This window comes from Perca fluviatilis, chromosome 17, assembly GCF_010015445.1.
Source record: "Perca fluviatilis chromosome 17, GENO_Pfluv_1.0, whole genome shotgun sequence".
Lineage (NCBI taxonomy): Eukaryota > Metazoa > Chordata > Actinopteri > Perciformes > Percidae > Perca > Perca fluviatilis.
Window position 1 is genome coordinate 7,481,339 of NC_053128.1, and position 17,914 is coordinate 7,499,252.

General features: G+C 43.1%; 1 protein-coding gene across 3 annotated transcripts in view; it reads right to left on the reverse strand.

Annotated features, from left to right (window-relative positions):
- The window catches only part of sh3bp2 (SH3-domain binding protein 2), a 42,963-nt gene that overhangs the window by 2,210 nt on the left and 22,839 nt on the right, over window positions 1–17,914 (reverse strand). For 2 of the 3 annotated variants that reach the window (XM_039778810.1, XM_039778808.1), the window contains exons 2-11: window positions 8,415–8,554; window positions 8,109–8,211; window positions 6,635–6,752; window positions 5,895–5,962; window positions 5,070–5,155; window positions 4,100–4,180; window positions 2,515–3,265; window positions 2,292–2,415; window positions 1,102–1,157; window positions 695–770 (exon numbers count right to left, since the gene is read on the reverse strand). In XM_039778810.1, the coding sequence (XP_039634744.1) occupies window positions 695–770; window positions 1,102–1,157; window positions 2,292–2,415; window positions 2,515–3,265; window positions 4,100–4,180; window positions 5,070–5,155; window positions 5,895–5,962; window positions 6,635–6,752; window positions 8,109–8,211; window positions 8,415–8,550 (1,599 nt within the window). In that variant the 5' untranslated portion in view covers window positions 8,551–8,554. Of the gene's footprint in view, window positions 1–694; window positions 771–1,101; window positions 1,158–2,291; window positions 2,416–2,514; window positions 3,266–4,099; window positions 4,181–5,069; window positions 5,156–5,894; window positions 5,963–6,634; window positions 6,753–8,108; window positions 8,212–8,414; window positions 8,555–12,334; window positions 12,538–17,914 lie in introns of those variants that run through there. The other variant, XM_039778809.1, reaches the window with a different exon arrangement.

The window sequence follows — 17,914 nt, forward strand, 5'->3', positions numbered from 1 at the left end:
AGTGTTATGTTTGGAGGTGCCTTAGCTTGCTAACACATAGCTAACATTAGCTTACTAACAGCTAAGTTGTCCTCTTTGGTAGACGTAGGTTCCTAAAATACTCCTTTGACATGCTTAAATCTGATGTTTTTAGCTAGCTACCGGCATGTAGCTAGCTAGATATGTTTTTTGGCATTTTAGGCCTTTATTTTCATAGGACAGATGAAGACATGAAAGTGGAGAGAGAGAGGAGGAAAGCAAAGGGCTACAGGGCGGAGTCGAACCCACAGCCGCTGCGTCGAGGAGTAAACCTCTATATACGGGCGCCTGCTCTACCAGGTGAGCTACCCAGGCGCCCCAGGCAGGCACTTTTCTTGCCGTGGGGAATGCGTGGGATTTCCCCCCATTCTGGTCTACATATCCCTGCCTCTGCTGAATAATTTTTATCCCCCGTGGGAAAAATTTTTTACGTGTATGTGCGTCTATATATGGGCGCCTGCTCTACCAGGTGAGCTACCCAGGCAGGCACTTTTCTAGTGTTTCAGCCCTTGCATATTGTGGCACCGATTGTTTTCCCCTCCCAAGGGCGTGGTTTTCAGAGTATGACGCGTTGCACTCCGTCTCTATGTAGCGACACTCATTTCTGCAGTGGACAGGAAACCTTTTCATAATTTTCTAACCCCTAACCTAGCAACCTCTTTTTTTTTTTTTTTACCTTTGATGTTTTGGTTCCTGAGTTCCTGATGGCGTACAGTCCATCCTGTGGAGGGACGGGGCTCTCTCTGAACAACCTGCACAGGTGACAGGTTATCAATAGGGGCACATACTGTGAAAACATTATCACTGGCTACATATTGTGTCTTTTATTTCAGATTACTTCATCGCTATGAACTGTGATGAAGTTGCCGCTGCACATAAGAAAGACTGAACCAGAATACATATAGCAACTACTACGCGTCTACCTCACAAATAAAGGAAATAAAGGCAACATCGAAAAAATTAATTGCATGCAATACAGCACTAGAGGGCAGAAATGTTTTGCAAAGTAGCAGAGCTGTGGCCTGCAGAAGGAACATTTCAGTTATTCAACTCTATATTACAAAAAAAGGGCATCCTTCTTACTTTTCCACGAAGCTGGATTCAGTCGTATCAATGAACACGGAGTCTGGCAGCTGCATCTGCAGATAGAAACACCTGGTTAAACACAATGTGTTTATTGAAGCACTGATATTGGCTCAAATATAGGTCATTAAGATACTGAGATTTAGAAATGCACAAAATTCAGTTTGAGGAATTGAATTGTTTCTCAAAGATTTTGTAGTTTGTAGTTAAGTTACAGGTATCCATTTTAGCCCTGTCTTCGGCAATCTCAGCGACCTCTCACGTGGTTTTCTTGTAATGCCACAAGAATTGAATCCAGGTACACCTGGGTTGCACCAGCTATGGGTAAATTCAAACGCAGACTAGTTTAAACGTAAGTTCTAACTTAGGACGGAGTTTGCGCGCTACTAACATTTTTAACGGTCGCACCAGTTGAAATAGTTCCAACGTAGTCCTAAGTTACAACCTAAATCTTACACCTTGCCCTTGGTACAGTATGTGTAAAGTTTGTTGTCCTGGCGCATTTTTCCCGAGCGGAGATGCTGCAAATTACCGACCTGCTGGCAGCTGAATTACAACATGACATGGACAGAAACGGGGCACTCAGTCCTTCTCTACAAGTGTGTCTGCCGCTACAGTATGTTGCTACAGAAACATTTCAAAACCTGGGTGGTGATTCAATTCAAGCGCATAAATCCACTGTGTGTTGCAATAAGAGCAGTCGCTCTTTCGTTATGTCAGCGCTTTAGCGATTATGTAATGTTTCCAACTAATCATGAGCAACAAAACGTGACTCGTCAGAAGCTCTACCAGATTTGCCGGTTTCCCCTGCCATACTTGGTCGTGTAGTTCGCTCACTCGATTCACGCCCGGATTGTACGTTGATGCTGACCTTAATAAAACAAATGCTGTGATAAATGTGATCAAATGGCCAGGGGCCAAGCATGACAGCTTCATCCTTAAGCAGTGCCTCTGGGTATCCCCTGAGAAAATGGCTCATCACCCCATACCTAAACCCAGCAAGTTGTGTAGTTGGGGCACCTTCCCGTAAACAGGACAACAGTCTGGGACAAAAATATCTTGTGGAATGAGCCGTATTTGACTTAGAGTCTTGTAGCCTGCATGCGGGATAAAGAATCTATACAGGATGTGTTTGAGAGGCCCGTAGTGAAAGCCGGTGTCAGTTGTCACATCACTTCGGTCTCTCTTACGTTCTCGTAGTCCTCGTCGGAGTCGTCTCCTCCGCTGTGTTTGGACGAGTCTCGTTTCCTCCTGAACTCTGTGGGCGTCTCGTCTCCCAGCGAACGGAAGCTCTGGCCGTCTGGAGATGCTCTTCTGGGGGGGAAAAGAAAGCCTTTAGTGCTGCTGCTTCAACCAGAGTCACCTTTTGTGTTATACACCGGTGTTATTATGTGTTCTTTGAAGTCGACTTACTGAAGTGGTGTGCCCGACTGCTTGGACTTGGCTGCAGGCAGCGGGGGTTTCAATGTTGGCAGAGGAGGTTTAGGTACCGGCGGCTTATTTAGTAGTCCAGCTTTAAGTAGAGGAGAGAGTGGAGGGTGACCAGGCAGTGGCGGGTGACCGGGGGGCGGCTTATTGTGTGACGGGGCGTCTGACATCACAGGTCTGAGGTTAGCCCCTCCAACGTTTAACTGAGGAGGTAGGCTCGGCTTGCTGCGGTGGTTGCTCGTCTCCCAGTGGTGGTTGCTGCCCATTGATTGGCTCCCCAAAGCATTAAGGGAGCGGTGGGCGGGACCATTTAGGACCATCCTGCTCTCTAATTGGTCACAGATGGGCAGAGTTGCGGGGGTCTGGACCGATAAGGCCGGCACAGGCCTCCAGTCTCTCTTATCGTTCCCAGGCCCCCCCGCTGATGCCACCCGGCCTTGAAGAGTTTTCTTTGCGTTGGGGGGAGGAGGAGGCGGCGGGGTGGGGGAAATGGACCTGTGCAGGTGGGGGGCAAAGGGCAGGGGAGGGGGTGGTCCTTTGTTGGGGTCCTTCAGTATGGAGGGAGGGGGGACACAGGGCGGGGGTTTTTTGGGGAGCGGGCTGGTCGGGATTCTGTGTAGAGGTGGGACGGCAGGAGGCGGGCCTTTGTGGAAACCTGGACTGGAGTCTTGACGGAGCTGGGATGCTGCCGGCACTGGGGGAGGGGGGTAGGTGGGGGGCGGCCCCGCGGGTCGACCTGAAGAGGTAAAATTTTTTTTTAAATCAGACTTGTTTGTTTTGGTTAAAGTATTTTTTTGTAAATGTTTGTTTCCCTAAATGTTTACTGCACTCTGATTTTCCCTATATGTCCACAATAGCTACTGGTAGAGTGTCAACAGACTATCAAAATAAAGTGTTACCGTATGTATATTATATTATGTGCATAACTGCACATTTTATGCATCTGAGGCTTAATACATTTCCAATTTTTTATAGATTTTCCTTTAAAAATGTGCCGATTGTTTAAATAAGTGGTTATCTTTCCTGTTTTACGGTGAACAAGGTCCGCTGGTGGCGATCAGAATACACTTCAACTAATACCAACTAGTGTGAATCTTTCAATACATACATGTTAAATCAACGTTGTTGTTTTTTTACAGTCACACAGTATTTTTGCTAATTGATTTTCATTTAAATATTAAAATGTTTATTTAAAATCAAATCTTCACACATTTCTTAATAGGCCTACTCACATAAACTATTGGATGTGTTGAAAAAAAAAAAAAAAAAAAATAGAAACTGAAAATTACCAAAATATCCAAAAACACGTGTGGGTGTTTTTATAAGTACAAGTGCACTTCCAGTTGCAGTTCTCTTTATTGTCCTCGCTTCCTTCAACCATATTATTTCCCTCTAGCTGTCGCTTTCACCTCAGCTTGTAGTCCATTTACAGGGAAGTCCCAGTGCGTGTGAGAGGTAGTGCGACACTGTGGCTTCTGTGTCTCCACACGTGACCTTTGACCTCACTACTATCAGTTCTTATGTCAGAGAGTCAGGCGCTACAGTGTGTATGTGTGGTGGGTTGCGTCACCTGTCGATGTCGGCGAACAGTCGCCGTCTGGCTTCAAATAGTCTGGCTCATCGTCATCGTCGTCATCATCCTCCCCGTAATCTACACCCAGAAAGAAGAGATACCACAGTGTAAGAACACGCAAGTAGAACGGGTGGGTTACGTGTCTGCAGGGTGCGATTTGCTGTGGGGGATGCGTGGGATTTACCCCCTTTCTGGTCTACATATCCCTGCCTCTGCGAAAAAAAATGTATTCCCCCCGCTCCTCAGCGTGATCATCTACTTCACCAATAGCGTAGACCATATATTAATTATATAACTAAAATAGAAGTCAGTCCCTCCAGAAAAACGCGATTATGCGATCGCATAATTCAATGCATAATCAGCCAAAGTCTGCATATTTATGCGGGGGCCGCATTTTTTCAAGTACGCCGCACTTTCGCCTCATAAATTGCCATTTTCCGCACAAAATATGCGGGGCTTGCATGATTTCATAATCCCCACATTTTCGTTGCAAAAAAAGTCACATATATCTTAGCCAAAAGTTGAAAAGTTTTGGGGCCATGTGGTGGAGTTAAGCCAGAAAAAGTGAGCGTCATGCGGCAATGACAATTAAGTTTAGGCACAAAAACGACTAGTTAAGTTTAGGAAAAAGATCGTGGTTTGGATTAAAAACACTCCCGAGGAATGAACGAGCGTTTCCTGGGTGAAAGCATTTGTGTTTTTTGCCGCATAGTTAAAGCGCTGTGTTTTATGTTGACACCACGTTGTGCTACTTCATTTTGAGATTATTTGCCATTGAATATTGAAGTGTGAAGTGTTTTGGCATGGCCGGCCGAGTGGCACTATATCCATGATATTGGATTTGGAATGGGGATTTAATTCTTGCATGATCTGTTTTGTTGTGCATTATCAAAAAAACATCCCCCTCCTGCTTTCTTCACGAATCGCACCCTGCGGGTATGTACTGTATTCATTAAGGTGGTCTCACCGTCTTCTGCGTTATTGAAGGGGTGCTTAATATCCATGGGCTTCTCAATGGAGCCATAGAAACTGTCGGCATCTGACTCTGAGTCACTATGGCAACAAAGAAAATGTTATCATTAATACATAATATTAAAAAAAAATATACATCAAGTGTGAGTGGATTTTATGAAATGTTCTGCAGGATGTAGATATATGAATAGCCGCTAGTCTGCTCTCAAAACTAGCTGTTATTGCTATAAGCTAGCCAGTTAGCTTAGCTTCCATCTATAGCCGCAAAGATGAATCGATAAATTGTTAACTATTAAATGAATCGGCAGCTATTTTGATAATCAGTTAATTGGTTTGAGTCATTTCTTTTTTCTAAATTCTCTGATTCCAGCATGATAAATGTGAACATGTTCTAGTTTCTTCTCTCCTCTGGGACAGCGAACTGAACATCTTTGAGTTGTGGACAAAACAAGACATTTGAGGACGTCATCTAGGGCTTTAGGGAAACGCTGATTGACAATTTATAGACCAAACTAATCAATTAATCGAGAAAACAATCAACATTTTTATTCTTTCTTATGGTATTCATTATGTCATTTACTATCCCAATTTGCCAGCTAGCCAAAAGCTAACATCTAATACAATCACTTTTTGGCTTCTATTTACTGTATTGTTCTGTTCTGTTTAGTTTTATCTAGCTCTTTTCAGTTCAATTGTGCTTTGGGTCTTATATCATATATAGTTGATGCTTTTATAATATCAAGACAACTATTATTCGTATATTAAATACTTTCCGTATCACACATGGTACGACAGTTAAGAGTCTAGAGTGTGTCGTTACCTTGAAATCTGGGGATCTTTTCTGTCGTTATAGTGATCTATCTCCCTTCGCAGGTATCGCATCCATTTCTGTAAAAACAAAACAATAGGTAATATGGAGAATTTTGGCAATTGAGAGGACAATGTGTGACTTTTGCACCCTACAGCCTGTGAGCCAATAATAGCTCATATAGGGCTAAAAAACACTATTGAAACTAATTGAAATTCATTGTATAAGATGGAAAAATTCCATGTGTGAAATGGCATAAAAAATTTGTAATATTAGTTATTAATAATTATATTATTATTAAAAAGGCATAACAGTTATGTGAGCTACTACGCACACACGCACGCACACACGCACAGGTTTGTGGCACTATCTTTGTGGGGACCTGTCATTGACATAATGCATTCCCTAGCCCCTTACCCTAACCTTAACCATCACAACTAAATGCCTAACCTTAACCCTTACCCTAACCTTAACCATCACAACTAAATGCCTAACCTTAACCCTTACCCTAACCTTAACCATCACAACTAAATACCTAACCTTAACCCTTACCCTCACCCTAACCATAACCTAATTCTATCCCTAATCCTAAAACCAAGTCTTAACCCTCAAACAGCCCTTTAAACTTGTGGGGTCCAGCATTTTGGCCCCACAAAGCTGTTGGGACCCCACAAGTATACTGGACCCCCCCACACACACACACACACACACACACACACTGTATATATGAGTACATGTGTGGTTGTCCTCACCCTCCTCTCGTCCTCGCTGGCTGCAGAGAAAAACCACGTCCTGTGTTTCTTACTGAAGTGGACGATCTTAAAAGGAAAGACATTACTGGACGTTGTCTCCTCTGCTGCTCTCATCACTCTGTGGAGGAGGAGAAATGTGGGAAGAAATATTTCTATCTACGAAGGAAAATATGCTAATTTCAACTCTGTTTATGAGCCTGAATCCATCCTTGTAAGACAAGAATTTCAGAACTACCCTAATGAAGTACCTCTACTGGTGGCAGTCTGTCCCGTAGCTAGGGCTGGGTATCGTTCAAAGATTTTTGATACCGGTGGCGATACCAATACAGTGACTTCGATACCGGTTCCTAAACTTTTTTTTCGATACCAATTTTATAAAATCCATTTTAACAAAACAAAGACATTATGGTACCAACTGCTGAACTTTTGTTTTCTTATTGGAGTAGCTTATTTTTGGAGTGAGAATGAGTTCTGAAAGCCAGATCTCATCACATGGTGATGTTATCGGATTCTTATCAGAGACTGTATATGAAGACGGATGATATAAAGACGGATGATGCCATCTCTACTTCCCCCCCACTGTATAAGAGTGAAGCCAAAATATCCCAGATACGGGCGCTGCCGTCTTGTGATTTTGGAGCCAGAGTGTGCCCAGTAGTGATCAGGCGGTGGAGCCAATCGCAAGACAATCGCAGCTTTCAATCATGAAGTTTCACCCTGGTTTTATAGCATTAAATAACTAATAAAACTCAAACTTATCCCAACACTTTAACAAACACCAGCATGATCAAAACTACCTTAAATGATAGAACCAATCTTTGTGAAAAATCTATTTGACGTGTACTTTAAAGGTGCTGTAGGTAGGATTGGGAAGATCCAGGACTTAGCTAAAAAATTTGAACATCAACAACTTCTCAGTCCCTCCCCCCTTTCTGCTAAAGCCCAAAACGGTCTCCTAAGCCCCTCTCCCCACAAGGGAGAATGAATGCGTGTGCATGAACAGCGATTGACACACAGTTAGACGACCCCCCTGGCCCTGATTGGTGCATCTGAACAGGGAGCGGTGGATTTTAGCAAATCGCACTACAGGCTGTAGGTGGTGCCAGAGGAGCCGGATTTTGGTGGATTACCTGCTTCATGTAGTTCTACTGGAACATAGGGTCAGTTTCAGCAAATATGACAGAAAGTTAGTTTTATAAGTCTTACCTACTGCACCTTTAATTTTTTAGTTTGGCCCATGTCCCATCCGCTAACATGGAGCGGTTTTTATGACCTATACTGCAGCCAGCCACCGGGGTGGGCGATCAGGATGTTTTGGCTTCACTTACACAGTCTATGCATCAACCCCTGGTTGTTATCAATACACCTATGCTATATTAGTCATTTTGTGCTATGACAGGGTACAATGTTATGTATTACTTTCCTACAACATTACCGATTAAGGACTGTCAGCAGCTGAAGAATTTTCACTGACCTGTTGTAGCCGTTGAGAGAGAACGCCCCCTGTGGTGCAGGAGAGGTACTGCTCTTAAAGTAGTAAACGCAGCCCTTATGGATGATGATGTACCTCAGTGGCCCTGTAAGACACGCAACAGATATTAAAAACATTTCCATCCATCCATCCACCTGTGTGATAAAATTGAACATGGTATGACTGAGGTGCAAAAGTTGCTGGCTCAATAAATGAATGCAAAAAAAAAATAACTGTAGAATACAATACATTGTCAGATCTTCTGCTCATTGTGTCCACCCACACTTAATTTTTTCAACATGAACTCACATTTCAACAGGCTGAACTGGCTGCCTCCCTTCTTGTGGAGGTATCCTGAAGTGGAAACTCCTCCCGGCATGGTGAGGAGGTTCTGAGCCCCGATGGCTCGCATCGGCACCGGCCAGCACATCTCCAGAGATGACATGGTTCTACCAGAGGGGAAGAAACAGGAGACGTTGATATCACTATAGCATCGTTGTGTGACAGATCACCTCAGGAGTCGCACAAGATCATAGAAATGTAGGCTTGAATCCCAGAGGAAACAACAGCAACTCTGTTCTCGTGGAGAAGTTAGTTTTGTGGATAAAAGAAGGCAAATCAAATATTTGAAGATCCAGAAAGAATTCAAACCCATAACCACTCTTACCAAAACTTACCAAACTTGCTTCCTAACCAGCTATGCTTTTAGTTTGTGGGATACATTTTATTTAAAGAAGTAGTAGTTCTTAGTAGTAGTAGTAGTTCCTAAAAAAAAAGAAGTCAGAACCTCAAAATGAGCCCTATCTTACAATGTCTTTTAAAAAATGTATCTGCACCTGGATTTGGGTTAGCAGTAAAATATATCTTGTTCCTCAGTAAGCTTTAAATATAAAAAGTACAAACTCAACACAAACTAACTCTGCTTCAAAACACAGCATTACTGTCCATATAGGGGGGCATTTGTAATCCCTGTGTTTCACTAGACTACTAGTGTCATTGGTACATTGGTATCAATACAACTATGATATCATATATATAATAAATAGGCCTATATGACATTTTGGCCCCCACCTCTCGTCCACCCTCGCGCTCAGCTCTGGCACCCCGCAAGGCTGCGTGCTGAGCCCACTACTGTACTCACTTTATACACATGATGACTGCACAGGAATCCATTCCTCCAACTCTTGTTATTAAATTTAGCGGGACTCATCTCGGGAGAGGATGAGTCGGCCTACCAAAACGAGGTTCAGAAACTGTTGGTGTGGTGTCCCGACGACAACCTTGACGCAAAATACAAAACTCCCCCAAAATAACTCATCCTAGAGTTCAGGAAGTGCAGAGCTGATCCCCCCCACACTCCCATCTTCAGAAATGGAGACTGTGTGCAAACAGTTCACAGTTTTTAAATTCCTGGGAATCCACACAACAGGAGATATCGCTCCTGGTCTCCCAACACCACAGCTGCTGTCAAAAAGGCCCAGCAGGGTCTGCACTCCCTGCGAGTTCCAGTATCAGATATGTGGAAAGCTGCTGGCAGCCTCCTACCACTCTGCAATAGAGAACATCACAACATACTGCCTCACAGCGTGGTATGCTGGCTGCTCAGCAGCAGACAAAAAAAGCACTTCAGAGGGTCCTCAACACTGCACAGAAAAATCACCGGCTGCCCTCGCGCCTCACTCCAGGACATTGTAAACACCGGCTACCTTTCCGAAGCAAAACACGTCATTAAAGACTGTAGTTGTCAACCCTGGCCACCATCTCTTTGAATTCCTGCCATCAGGGAGACGCTACAGGTCCATCAGAACATAAACCACCAGACTAATGAACAGTTTTTTTGCCTAAGGCCATCCACACTCTAAATCTACACTCATAATGCATTTTATTATTGTTCTTACATTCATTTTCTGTGTAGTGTTATATTATTATTAAAATCTGTGCTATATATTTATTTATTATCACAACCTGACTGCCGTTTTATGATGAATGTTGGTTGTTGAATGAATTTTCTTCTTTTTATCTTCTAAACACGGATGTGTGCAATATAATATAGTTTCTTTTAAGCACCACTGGGAGGGGCATTTGCAATTTTGTTGATTCATTGTCAAATCATGACAATAAAGGCTTCTTATCGTATCTTGTAATATAGATATTTGTGCTATGACAAGGTGCAAACTTATACTTATACTGTATACCTCCTTACAGGCCCCTGTGAGGCTGTGCCATATTATTTCAGGCTGTCCCACATGGGAAAACTGGGATTGAAACTGGAAATGTTTGGTTGTTAATTTAAAGTCCTCAACCCAAGATCACGCCGTCAGACACATTCAGACCCAACACAACCTGCTTGAAAATTTAGGACCAAATTCTCACATTGCAACTTCTGCGACCGTGCCCACATAATCTCTCTCTCCCTCTCAAAAACAAAACAAAAAAGGAGGTTATGGTAACTATGGTTAACTGCTCCTCAGATCTCTGCAGGGTAAATCCAGACAGCTAGCTAGACTATCTGTCCAATCTGAGTTTTCTGTTGCACGACTAAAACGACTTTTGAACGTACACATACGTTCCACCAAAACAAGTTCCTTCCCGAGGCTATTTTGCAGCGGCATCGCAGCGTTTCACGGTGCTTTGCACCGCCCAAGACAATTGTGATTGGTTTAAATAAATGTCAATAAACCAGCGGGGAGCGTGCCTATGTTCCCACAGCCCTATGTTCCCACATTTCTAAGATTTTTTTCCCAAAATTAGGCCCTATGTTCCCACATTTCTAAGATTCTTTTTCAAATATAGGCTCTATGTTCCCACAGTTGCCACATTTCTAAGATTTTTTTCTCCAAAATTAGGCCCTATTTTCCCACATTTCTAAGATTTCTTTTTCAAAAGTAGGCCATATGTTGCCACAGTTCCCACATTTCTAAGATTGTTTTCCAAAATTAGGCCCTATGTTCGCCTAACCCCTAACCCTAACACTAACCCTTGAAGGGAAATGTAGGAACGCAAGACCTAATTTTGAAAATGTCCTAGAAATGTGGGAACATTGGGCCTAATTTTCATGTTGGTGGTAAACATATGGCTGTGGGACCATTGGGATGTAGGAACATAGGGCTGACCCCAACCAGAGCACGTTTTTCTCCCATCCCGGAATGCTGTGTGGACTAGCCAGACCCTCCTCCGCAGCGCCGCGGTGGAGAAAGGTCTGGCAAAGCGAGACTAAGGGAAGGGTATTGGCAGGAGTTCCTATGCACGTCTTTATGGTGGGAGGAAACCAGAGCACCTGGAGGAAACCCACAGAAACTCGGGGAGAAGAGGCACACTCCACACAGAAAGACCCTGCCTGGGGATCCAAACCAGTACTTAGCAGTGCCTACTTGCTGTGAGGAAGCAGTGCTAACCACTGAGCCACCATGCAAGATCTTATGATATACAGTTCATGGAGGATCCACTCATCAGGGGTTTGAACTGTATGGGGTGCGCAGTGGTGGAAGAAGTATTCAGATCCTTTACTTCAGGCAAAGTACTAATACCACACTGGAAAAATACTCTGTTACAAGTAAAAATCCTGCATTGACAATGTTACTTAAGTAAAAGTATGTAAGTATCATCAGGAAAATGTACTTAAAAGTAATAAAAGTAAAAGTACTCAATGCCCAAAAATTCACACATTTTAGAAACTGGAAAACGATCCAAACCGTTGTGTGTTGATCATTTCAGCTGGACTTGTAGGCCGATATATTGTCGGGTAGTTTAATTTGTAATAAAACATCATATTTAATAAACTACATGTTTCGTGTGCAAAAAAATATGAATTTGTAAAGTAACTAGTAACTAAAGCTGTCAGATGAATGTAGTGGAGTAAAAAGTACAACATTTTTCTGTGAAATGTAGCGGAGTAGAAGTACAAAATGGTATTAAAAAGTAGTACCTCAAATTTGTACTTATAAGTACAGTACTTGAGTAAATGTACTTAGTTACATTCCACCACTGGGTGTGTGTATTCACTACACATGCTTATCATGAACACAACGTTGTGGCATGCAGTTGAGTTTCCAGAATTCCAGTCGTCATTATTATAAATGGATAAAGTGATTGGACGGATGGAGGTAGCCTGAATCAGAAAAAGGATTTATTGGCTGATGCTATGGACAGTTACTTCATATCACTCAGTCTCCAAACTCTTTTTTTTTTTTCTTTAGAAAGTCATCCTGACCTGCTCAGGCGTTGCCTACCTCCTGTTGAGCCTCCGGGTGATGCTCTGAACAGCAGCGCTGTCCCTCAGCAGGCTGACTGCGGAGGCTAACACTGTGGACGCTAACGGCGGCAGCAGGTCCATGACAGACTCCAAAAACTCCTTCTCTTTCTCTCCTCAGTGGGTTCACTGTTGCGTCTCATCTGATCCGAACTGAGAAGGGGTTTTTGTCTGTCTGCTTCTCTGCCTCCTCTGATCCCACTCCCTTTTCATTTCTCTCTCTGATGATCTCTCTTTCGCTCTCTCTCTCTCTCTGGCTGCCTTTGATGATGTTTATCTCTCTCGCCCTCCCTCGCACATAGCACACATTGAAACGGAGATAGCGCAGCCTACTTAGGCGTTCAAGGCTTTGTGTGTGTGTGTGTGTGTGTGAGTGACGGAGATATCAGTAGTCAACATAAACATCCCAAGTGAAGTTCTTCATCCTCTAATGTGTTTTTGTGTCATTTCCAGTCTATCAACAGCATCATCGGCTGACCTCAGAGGAAGAAGGGAGGATGTGTGCGTGTGTGTGTGTGTGTGTGTGTGTGTGTGTGTGTGTGCGTGCTTAGGAATAATGAACCCAATATTTACAAGGACTTTTTACCAAAAACCACTCCATTTCCCAGAGATAAAACCCTGCAGGAATGGTTGTCTACGCAGTGTACTGAAACTAATCTGCCTCTCCACCTGTTGTATGTGTGAAGGGACCTTGACATGCAGTGACTGGCAGGTTGTTAGCTTGCTATCTGACAGTTGAAGAGCTGCTTTGATTGACTAAGGCCAGGAAGTGTGTTAGTTTGCCAGCTATAGTAACTCACCGCCTAGCCCTGTTGTCACTTCGTCACCAAGCTTCCAGCACGAGCGGATGAACTCTACAGCGCTGCTCTAATATGAAGAGTGCTGACTTAAATGTAGCTGAATGTGCAATAAATGTCATGCCAAATAAGGCATCTGTTCTTTAACCCTGCTCAAAGAAATTCAACCAAACACTTTCATTTTAAAGCTGTAGTTCGTAGTTTCTGTCGCCCCCCCCGTGAATTCTAAGTAATGACACAACACTGTCGGCGCGTCCACATGACACAAGCCTTCGGTGATCGTGTGCCACCCCCCACCCCTCCTCCACGCAGTTACTTGTAGCCAAGGGGGACACGGAGGATAAAAAAATAGCTTTAAATAAAAAAATAGCTTTAAATAAAAAAATAGCTTTAAATTGTACCTATAGTAACCCTGTTGGCAAAAACAGGCGACGTTGAGTCAGGCTTCAAGAATTGAAAAAGAACAATAGAGAGAGAGAGAAAAAGAAGGAGGGCGTGAGAACGGAAAGATGATAAAAAAAAAAAGAATGAAGGCAAAAAACCTCCCTGATGTAATAAATAACTAGGGTGGAGCTGCTGCTAGTTTCTGACCCCTGGGTGACCTGTGGTTTGTGTGTGTGTTATCATGCGGTTTGTATGCTGATAACCAGCGCACGCAGGCCACACACACACACACACACACACACACACACACACACACACACACACACACACTTAAGTTACAGGTATGAATTTTAGTCCTGTCTTCGGTAATCTCAGTGACCTCTCAAATGGTTTTCTGTCATAGACAATCTGTCATAATGTCACTGAGTTTTTAGTCACAGACTAACCAGCGAATGCAGGCCACAACACACACACACACACACACACACACACACACACACACACACACAGATAAACTGTGTCTTTTAACACTGAAGCAACATGATGACACTGGCTGCACTCAACATTTTCCTGTTTTCTAGAGGAAGTGGCCTGCAACTCTATACGTTTCAGCATTGGTCCCTTTTCCACAGATAGAGGAAAAAGATGTGCTCGGGTGACAGAACAGGCAGACACACAAGGGACAGCCTTTATCTGTTTTTTCCACCCAACAGTTGCCCTGATAGTTGTAAATGATGAAAGTTGTGATTTGTATGATGTTACAACTATCTATTACCAAAGAGGAAATGTTGAAAAGTTACAAAATGACAAATATGACACACTAATATCAAAATTGTTGTAACTCAAAACATAGCTCTGCGCTTTGTCGTCACACTGAACTTTTGGGGCAATAAAAGAAATATTTTGTTAATAAAAAAAAAATTTCAGGAAAATTATACAAAACTAACAAATGAAAGAAAAACAGCAGAGAGGCAACAGGGAATGAGATCCAGGGGATTGACTCGGTTTGCTGAAATGCGTTCTTGTGCCAGATGAGGGACTTCCTCCACTCAGAGGAAATAATGAATGAAACGGTGAAATGAGAACTTTCTCTGTCGGTAGGGTTACAGAATACAGTCTAGTACATCGATGTCGCGTTTTAAGAGAATAAAAGTGCGTCGAGGCTTTGAGCCCTCTCGCCCTTCTAGTTTATCGAAAGTTCCCCATCCTGAACTCTGCAGAGGTTTATGAGCCAGAGATGCTAATCAGAGAGCAGCAGAGTTTGTCCGGAAGGGAAGCACAGGAGCTGAACACATACCAGACTCATTCAAACATATTTCCTCCCTAGACACATACACACACAAACACACACAACGTCAAACAATGTCTGGCTTCAACGGGGATTTAAAGTCCCCTTCATATTTTAGATTGGAAGTTCAGTGGCTGTAGAGCGGACACAACTAAATGTAACAGGAACAGACAAAAAAAACGTTTAAAAGTTTAGATGACTGACAGGTGTTGGGGGTGGGAATTTAACCAACATAAGGTCATAATCCTCTGTTTTTTTTTTTTAATAATAAAATAAACTGTGATCATCTGAACCAATGAAGGGGATACAGGACAAATGTGAATACAGCAAAGGAAGCTGCTACACTACAGAAATCCTAACAACACACGCTGACAACAGGTCCCCACCCCTCAGGTTCTAGTCTCGCTTTGCAAGACCTTCCTCCACAGCGCTGCGGAGGAGGTTTCTGGCTAGTCCACACAGCCTTCCGGGATGGGAGAACAACGTGCTCTGGTATTATTGGCATTTCTTTAAATTAATCACAATCGTCTTTGGCGGCGCCAAGACGGACGGAGCCACGGCTCTGCAAAACAGCCTCGGGAAGGAACTTGTTTTGGTGGAACACGTGTACGTTCAAAGGTTGTTTTAGCCGTGCAACAGAAAACTCCGATTGGACAGATAGTCTAGCTAGCTGTCTGGATTTACCCTGCAGAGATCTGAGGAGCAGTTAACCATACTACTCATAAATCCACTGAGATTTAGAACGCCAACACAAAGGAAGCGGAAGGTACAAAGGGCCGAAAAGAGGGGCATCTAGCGGAATTTCCAGCGGCGACGGAGCAATCCCCGGAAGTGGAACGTCGTGGATACAGACTACTCCGATCCTATCTGAGAGGCTACGTCTGCAGAAGTTCTTTACAACCCAAGCGTGATACATCAGTTTTCTGACTGCTGTTGTGTAGTGAAAAATCATGTGTCTCTTCTGAGTTTGCAAACCTCTTATCTATAAGTCTGTAAAGCTGTCTCTTACAGCGAACAATGGACTGACCACAGAAACAGAAACTAGTGCAAACTGTGAGATAGAAAACCCCTGATGAATCATGTCGCAGGACATATTCCTGTTGAATTTCCCCATTACAACATGACAGCGGCAAGTTACATTACGTGTCACTCAGCTGGCACTTTGATCCAAAGCGACTTACAACTGCTATATATGTCAGAGGTCGCATGCCTCTGGAGCAACTAGGGGTTAAGTGTCTTGCTCAGGGACACATTGGTTGATGTATCGCAGTGGGAATCCAACCCAGAGCTCCCCACCAAAGGCATGTGTCATATCCACTGCGCCATCACCACCCCCATTCTAACTTTAAGCTCTAATTTAAGGACGTTTACATCCATATTGTACACAGTCTATACACAGTTTAATATTTGGTGTCAGTGGCTGTCTTAAGTCTGTGACCTATAGACAACAGCACGCGCTTCCCTGCTGTTGTTCTGTCAGGCCTGGACTGTAGCCTGCATCACATCCTGCTGGTTTTGGGAGGCGTTGTGCCTTTAGTCTGCCAAATTGGTCATTTGCGGTCACATATTGTGGAAAAACTGGGTGAAATTAGATTGAAAAGGACATTTTGTACAAACAAACAAACCTGATCTTTTTGGAAGCATATTATATTCAAATACTGTCATGTTCTTTTACCATCAAAACATGTACAGTAGTGATGGGTACCCCGAATAGAGTCTGCAGTTTTTCCTTAAAAGTAGTAGCTCAGATTTTTTTGAAGTGGAATTGTATGAGGTACTTTACAGGGTCCAAAATTAGCACCACCTAACAGCCAAATGCCGGTAAAATATGTAAGTGGCTGGTAGATTTGCTTCACCAACCAGCCAAAAAAAACAAACGTACTCTATTGAGCGGCTGGTAAAATTTGATCATTCACTAGCCAGTTGAGTGGTGGACAAAAAAGTTAATTTTGGTACTTATTTATAGTCGGTGTATTAGCTACAGTAGATGGCGGTCTGCACAAACCCAGTTTGGAAAAGCAGACAGGAGTACCGGCACAGAAGCAAAGCAATGTACTGCTGTGGATGGGGGCAGAAGCTAAACGTATTTTAGCCTACCTTGGAGAAAAATCTAAATTAGTTTAGGTGTACGCTATATTTAGAATTTTTTTCACCGCTTTACCTTGCTGTCAGACAGCCCTGTCCCACTAGGAACTGAAACCGTTATCTATACTCCGTTTAAAGCCACCAGACTCCATTGAAGAAAAAAACCCCCAATATTTTACCTCACAGAACACACAGGAGTTGCTGGTCTACCGCTGGCCTGCATCGGTTTTGGTTGTTCGTGTTATTGTGTGCCTAACGTGAATCCGAACTTACCCTTAAAGGACAAATACGGTGCAAAATGAACCTAGGGGTAAATAACACGTGTACTGAGTCGACCGTTCTCTGGGACATGTTTTCATGCTAATCGAATGTGATCAGTTTTAGCGCAATCCGCTAATTAGCTTATAACGCTAGTCGTCGGGGCACGAGGAAAGTAAAAAGAAATCGCTATTTCTATACCAGTAACAAGGCTCAAAATAGCACCACACTTCTACAGTAGCATAATGAGGGTCCCTACATGTAAACCGAAGCATTGAGAACTTTGTAAGTGTACAGACAGTTTATTAAAAAGATGGTTTAAAAAGACATTATACATGCGGGCGACGAACGCCGTGTAACCAGTAACCAGTAGGGGTTAAATCAATACAGCATAGTATCGCGATATTTTTCGTGGCAATAGTGTATCGATACACAGACGCCAAGTATCGATCTTTTATTATATATGTGTTGGTCAGTCTGTCTGCTTGACAATCCCATATTGCAACATTTAAAATTGAAGTGAGATGAACAAACAGAGAAAAGTATCTTTTTCGATAAAACAGATGTTGACAACATTTTCCTTTGGGGACATCATTTGAAATTGCGAACAATTTGAAGTTGGAAAAAAGGTAATACATTGCAGTATATCGCAGAATATTGCAATATGTTTAAAATCGCAATAATATCGTATCGTGAGGCCTCTGGTGATTCTCACCCCTAGTAACCAGTAACATAGCTCAAGCACGGC